General features: G+C 51.4%; 1 protein-coding gene across 1 annotated transcript; it reads left to right on the top strand.

The window, feature by feature from the left end:
- The first annotated feature begins 1,397 nt into the window (after nucleotides 1-1,397).
- TMEM256 (transmembrane protein 256) lies at nucleotides 1,398-2,571 on the top strand. Its single transcript, XM_052658377.1, has 4 exons — nucleotides 1,398-1,518; nucleotides 1,834-1,865; nucleotides 2,125-2,205; nucleotides 2,338-2,571. Exons 1-4 carry the CDS (start codon nucleotides 1,434-1,436, stop codon nucleotides 2,479-2,481), a joined length of 342 nt encoding a protein of 113 aa, XP_052514337.1. The 5' UTR covers nucleotides 1,398-1,433; the 3' UTR covers nucleotides 2,482-2,571.
- The last annotated feature ends 4,478 nt before the right edge of the window (nucleotides 2,572-7,049 follow it).

Below are 7,049 nucleotides of genomic sequence, written 5' to 3'. Positions count from 1 at the left end.
AGCCCCCGCCCGCAGCGCCTCACCCGGCGGGGGAGGGGGTTCGCCCCAGCCCCGGGGGGCGGGGCCGGGATCCAGTCGATCCTCGGGGAAAGGAGAGGTAGGGGATGGGGTCAGGAGGAGCCCAAGAACAGGGAACCCCGCAGTGGGGACGGGGACGGCGGAGGGAGGAGGGAGCAACGGGACAGGACTGGATTGGGGATCCACTGGCTCCGTGGGCTGGCTTCGAGGGGCTAGAAGGCGGTACAGGCGGAGGATCCTACGGGATCGGGTGCGGGAGGAGGAGTCCACGGCAATCCCCAGGGGCCCAAAGCCCGGGAGCGCAGGATCCGCGGTGCAGGGGCAGGGATCCAGCCGGAATCCTCAGGGAGGGGGAGGGATCTAGTCGATCCCGAGGGCGGGCGGGAGGGGGAGGTCCAGGGAGTCGGAGGAGGGCGGGAGCCGAGTCTGGAGCCCCGGGGCGGGGGTCGGCGCGGATCCTAGGAGGGAAACTGGGGGTAAGCGAGAGGCTTCGGGGAAAGCTCAGCAGCCGGGAGGCCCGGACTCCTGGCCCCGCGCGCCAGGGCCCTCCCGCCCCGCGTCCATCCCAGCCCGAGAGTGATGATCCGCCGGCGGAGCAGCCGCAGCAGCCCCGCGCGTCACCGCGCGGCCGCCTCCCCCGCCCCCTGCCGAGAGAGCGGCGCACACCCCTTGCTAGCACCCGCCTGCCCGCCCGCCCTCCAGAGTGTGGGGGGAACTGGAGAAGGTGGAAGGGGGCGGGAGTGGACAGACCGACGGATGGACGAAGCAGGCCAGGGCAGGGTGGAAACATCTCCCCCCGCCCCGTGATCTCCCAGCCTCGGGGTTCTGACTATTAGTTGGGGGGCGGGCAAGAGGGGGGTGGTGAACTCTAAGGGGCGGGGCATCACACGAAGAAGGCGGAGCCTTCTGGTCGGGAGGAGGGGCTTTGGTTAACGGGCGTGGTTTAAGGTGATGGGTGGGGCTTCGTTATCCGTGGGTCCGCCTCTTTTGGGGAGTGGGTCTGGTTTAAAGCTGAAGAGGAGGAGCTTGTGGGGAAAGGGGCGGAACTTTGCCTAGGGACCGGGATCTTTGGAAATTGACCGGTGGTTGGGGTGGGGGAAGGTGTTAGGAGAGGCTATCAACTTGGAAAGTGGGCCAGTCCGTGACGCAAATCCTCTAGTCCCGCCCCCCACAACCCCGCCTACACTGCTCAGCTCCTTCGGTTTTAATTGGTTCTGGTTTCTCCGCCCGCCAGACGTCTTCGCCACTCAACAAAGGTTTTACAAAGGTCCAAGTACCCGGGTGAGGACCTGGACGCTAAAATGAACACGGCCCGGATTGGGCACCCGTAGACCTTATTTGCATGGGAAATCGGGATTGGCTGGCTTCTTGAGGGGCCCGGGCGGTGTTCGTTCGGCTCGTGACCGTCGACAGCCATGGCGGGTCCCGGGGCTGCTTTCCGCCGCCTGGGTGCCTTGTCCGGAGCTGGGGCCTTAGGCTTGGCCTCCTACGGGGCGCACGGTCAGGGGGCTGGGGATGGAACTGGGATTGTGCTGGGGGAGATCTTTAGGATCTGGTGCATAGGCAGAGTCTAAAGGAAATGTCGGCCCTCCCGTCGACCAGACTGCCCGCGGAACCCTGAACTTTTTAAAAAACCTCTCAGCCGGGTCCACTGGGTTCCCAGAACTGTCCGTGCGTGTTTCCACCAATCAGAAGCCTCCTGGGGGCTCCCTTTCTTGTCGGCGTCCACCCGGGTCCACCACCACCACCACCACAGAAGTGGGGACTGTCTGGGTTGGCGCTAGGACTGGTAACCTTTGCTTCTCCTTTCCACAGGAGCCCAGTTTCCGGATGCCTACGGGAAGGAGGTGAAGTAACCGTGCTGGGGCTCCTCGATTTTGAGGCCTCGGAGGGCGCAAAGCCTGGGGTCCCTGAGAGGAGGGGAGGGACAAAACGCGCGGGTCTTTGGAGTGGCAAGGAATGCAAGTCTGAGGCCTGGGTACCTCAGGGAGGGGCAAGCTGGGGCTTGAGACATCGAGTTGGACGTTCCTGTCCACTGTGACTCTGCCCCAGCCTCCGGTGTCTTGCGTTGCTTAGGAAGTACCCCCATTTCTTTTTTTCTTACAGCTCTTTGACAAGTCCAACAAACACCACTTCTTACACAGCCTGGCCCTGTTAGCGGTACCCCTGTGCAGAAAGCCCGTCTGGGTAATTCCCCCCATCCCCACCCCTAACCCTGACCAAGCCCCACCCCCACCCCTAACCCTGACCAAGCCCCACCCATTCCCTCTAACTCGCCGGGTTTTTACTGGCCTGAATTCTGCCTTATATCTCCTTCAGGCTGGGTTACTGCTAGCTTCTGGAACTACCTTATTCTGCACCACCTTTTACTACCAGGCTCTGAGTGGAGACCCCAGCTTCCAGAATTTGGCTCCTGTGGGAGGGAGCCTACTATTCTTCGGCTGGCTTGCCTTGGCTCTTTGAGCTTTCTTGTGTTTAATTTCTGGGTACTTTTTTTTTTTTTTTTAAGTATTGGAGCAGGGAAGGAATTAAAAGAGAAAGGCAAATAAAGAACTTCGGAGTTTTTGTTCATCTAACCTCATAAAAGAGAAAGGGCAAAAATTGTCAACCTTTGAACTCCTTCTCTTTCCCAAGACCAAATCAGCGAGGCTTGGGTTTGGGTTGGAGTCACTGTTCACTTAAGGTTAACTTGTTATGAGGTTCTTAAACTGGTGGGCGTTAGAGTCATATAGAATGCTTGAACTAACACAGATTCTTACCAAAGCCCTCTTTGGGGACTGGGAATCTATTCTAACAAGCTCATCTTGGGGTTCTGATGCTCACTAGCATTAAGCCTAGATTTTGGTAGGGTAGTGGTTTTCTGGGGCACCCACTTACTCTAGAAGTCAAGGTTAAGGCAAGGTGGGATGGGGTGTCATTACTTACAAAATACTTTGGGGTTCAAAGCTGAGACCGAACATCATGTGTTGGGAGTCAGAAAATGCTTCACAGTGCTTGAGATGATTCTTGAAAAGAGCTCTGTTGTGTGGCTGAAACACAGGGAACAAAGAGAAGGAGGTGGGAAGGGAGGGGCATGGGGCCACCTGAGTCCCCAGTGTGGGCTGAGTTTCTTAAGGCAGAAAAGGAGTGAGAAAAGGTGGCCAGGCAGGCTGGAGTAGCACCCACAACAGAGAACTGGATGGTATTTAGGGGGCTGATTTTTATTAAAGTGTTCATCAAGTGTTGGGTCATGTGTCAGACAAATGTTACAAGGAAATTGAACCAAATGGTTGGACAAGACAGATATTATCTTTCCCTAGTGGGGTTTTCATCTAGTACTGGAAACAGACATTAAAGAACTGAATACAAATATATCACTATGAGATGTGCTATGTGCTTGAAGGAAAAGAATAGAGAGGCCAGAACAATGGGCAGGGAGGGGTGTGTCCCTTGAGTTAGGAAGGCCTCACAGAGCAGGGCCCCTTAAGGCTGGAATCAACCATGCACAGAGTGGTGGGAAAATGTGGTTTTTGGCAGAAAGAATACCTGGTAAACAGGCTGAAATGGAGCAGTTTGAAATCCTTGAGGCTGGAGAGAATTGAGCAGATTGGAGAAAGCAAAAGCAGCTTGGCTGACATACAGTGATTAGAGGGTCTCCCATGGCCAGTGCAGGCCTTGCAGGCAGTGGTGGTGAAGCACTCAGAATTTATTTCCAGCGTGACAGTAAATCATTGAAAGGTTTAAAGTGAGAGAGTGCTAGAGTCTGATTTATATGTTTAAAAGGTTTGGAGAACCAATCAGAGGACAGCCCAGAAGCCACTGGAGGTCGAGCTGTGAGATGGTGATGGTGGCTTGGCTGAGGGGCAAAGAAGTGGTGAAAATGGTCCAATTTAGAAGATGAAAGAGAGGGAGATTTCTGGTTTATGGACCTGGCTAGGTGGAGGTGCTGTTACTCAGATAAGAAACTGAAGGAAGGGACAGATTGAAGGAGGTCAGTTTTGGACACTTGCTTCTGAAATGACTGGGAGACATCTGAGTGGAGATACCAAGCAGTTAACTGGGGAGCTCAGGGAGAGTGATCTGGCCTCAAGTTTACTTCACAACCCTCTCTGGTCAGTCTTCTATCCCACCTCTTCCCCATTCATGGGAAAGGTTCCATGAATCACTATGATCTCATTTGCCAGACCCAGTGGATGATTTTCAGCCTCATCTCCCTCAGCCTCTGCAGCATTTGACACAGTTGGCCACACTGTGCTCAAAAACATCCTATTTCTTCTGTGACACCACTCTCCTGGTCTCTCTCTATGGCTGCTTTACCAGATTCTTGTCTACCTGGTTTAACCAAATTTTAATTAAAAGAGAACTTATATGCAAATGTATACCTATTTTAATTTCACCTTTTAAAATGTCTATTTTTGTGTATATCTTATAAACATGGATATCTGTATAGTATCCTGTCAGTGCATACTTAATTTTTGTGAAGGGGTGCATTCAAAAAAGTGCAGATCATTCAGCTGAGTGAGATAGTTTCTAGGTAATTTCATTTGGCCCTATAGCCTTAATTACAACTTGCATACTTCTATTTATTTGGCTGCACTGGGTCTTAGTTGTGGCATATGGAATCTAGTTCCCCAAGCAGAGATTATAAGAACCCAGGCCCTCTGCATTGGAAGTGCAGAGTCTTAGCAATTGGACCATCAGGGAAGTCCCTCCATACTTTTAAATCCAGAATTTATCTCTGACCCTAGTCCCTGCTAAACTCCATAGCCCTGTAGCATCTACAGTGTATCATAGTGTTTAGTGGAGACCTGTAGGAATTAGGTGATGAGGAGAGAAAGGGGCATCTTCCAGACCAGGGCAAGTGCTTTGAAGGCAAGAACCCCATGCCTTCGAGACTGGAAAGGATTCCTGGTGGCTGGCTTAAAGATCATGAGATGGTCAACAGTGAAAGATGAGAACAGATGGGGCAAATGATGGAGTGCCTTGTGCTGAGGGGTTGGACTCTTCTGAGGGTAATGGTGGGGGCCAGGTGGCTGGAGCATTTATATCCAGAGGGGAGGCATAAACTGAGGTGTATTAGTAGAGGATCAAAATATCACTTGATTGTAAAGATGAGGGGATGTCCTTGGCAGTCCAGTGGCCAGGGCTCTGTGCTTTCAATGCTGTGGGCCCAGGTTCAATCCCTGGTTAGGGAACTAAGATCCCACAAGCTGTACGGTGTGGCCAAAAAAATGAAGATGAATAAAATAAGGCCTCAGGAGATCTCCAGAGTGCCAGTGGCAGAGCCAACATTGGATCCCCAGGCTCCTACCTCCCAGTCCAGTGCCCTTCATCTCAGGCAGCATTTGGAGTGCAGGGAACCTCTGGGCAGAGGAGACCTTGACAGTCCATAGACTGTATCCCTATTACCTTTGCTTTGATCCTCCAAGTGGGTCAGACTCTTGAGGAACCAAGCTAAATAAGGCCCACGTGGTAATTGGTAATTACTACACATTGTATCCACTTCCCACTGAACAGTCCTACTAGTCAGTGGAAAGTGAAGCTATGAGAGGTGAAGCAACTTGTCCTATATCCTACAGCCAAGACCTGGGGAAGCTGTGATTCAAACTCTCTTCTATCCAATTCCCAAAGCTAAGATTGTTTTTCTTTGTATGTACCAAGAAATTAAAAATTTCAGCAGTGAAAATAGACCCCTTAATTTGATATAATGTGTTCAGGTTACAAGTAGATATTGAACTTGTTTTGCCTTTGGGGACTGGTAAGACTCATTTGCTGAGTTCAGCATGCATAGTTCACCAGAGAAAGACTAGATTATACTGGTAGTAAATCAATTGGAGAATCAGAGTGCTTAGAGCTCAGGATGGAATGGGCGGACAGGAAATGACCAACCAATTAGAGTGAAGGGCCTCCTGGACCAAGTCTGAGTCAGCTTTGACTTCCATTTTCCTTACATCCTATATCCAAGCTATCATGAAATCCTGTTGGCTCAAATACAGAACTTAAAACTGACCATTTCTCACCACCTCCATTGCTACTACCCTGACAGCTGGTCCAAGCCACCATCAAATCTCTAGTTTTTTGCAAGAACTTCCCTTGAGTTCCCTGTTGAATTCTCAAAAGGTTCCTATGTCTGCACCTCACTTCAGATATGTGCTTGTGCTTAGCCACTCAGTCATGTCTGACTCGTGACCCCATGGACTGTATGTACCCCATGGGGCTACAGAGGACCAGGCTCCTCTGTCCATGGGATTATCCAGGCAAGAATACTGGAGTGGGTTGCCATGCCCTCCTCCAGGGGATTTTCCCAACGCAGGTCTCCTACATTGCAGGTAGATTCTTTACTGTCTGCGCCACCAGGGAAGCCCTTACTTCAGATATTCTAATGTAACTGAAATGAAGTGGGACCCAGCCAGAGGTTTTTTTAGTTTAGTTTTGTTGTATAGTTGCTCAGTTGTGTCTGACTGCGACTCCATGGACTGTAGCCCGCCAGGCTCCTCTATCCATGGGATTTGTTTAGATTTAATATGTATTTAGCCGTGATACATCTTAGTTGCACCACCTGGGATCATCCATCTTTGTTGCAGCATGTGGGATCTTAAGTTGTGGCATTCGAACTGTTAGTTGAGGCACCTGAGTTGATTCCTGACCAGGAATGAAACCTGGGCCCTCTGCTTTGGGAGCGCAGAGTCTTAGCCACTGGACCACCACAGAAGTCCCAGAGGTATTTTTTAAAGCACCCCAGATGATTTGAACTTGTGGCTAAGGTTGAGGACCACTCTTTCAATATGTGAATCTCATGTCTCCTCTCTGGCCAAATCCTCCAGCACTTTGCCTTTCATTCAGTAGAAGCCAGTCGTCTACAGGGCCATATGTGATCTGGCCTCCTGTGACCTCTCTTTCCTCCTTATTCTTTTCATTGCAGCCACACTGGGCTTTGGTTAACTAAACAAACAAGGTACACTTCTACCTCTGGGCCTTTGCTCTTGTCCCCTCTACCTGAAAAACTCTTCACCTAGCAATTGGCATGGCTTAATCCTCAACCCTCTTAATGC

The sequence above is a fragment of the Budorcas taxicolor genome, chromosome 19, assembly GCF_023091745.1.
Source record: "Budorcas taxicolor isolate Tak-1 chromosome 19, Takin1.1, whole genome shotgun sequence".
In the NCBI taxonomy this organism is placed as follows: Eukaryota; Metazoa; Chordata; class Mammalia; order Artiodactyla; family Bovidae; genus Budorcas; species Budorcas taxicolor.
This window is presented reverse-complemented; position numbering and strand designations above follow the sequence as displayed.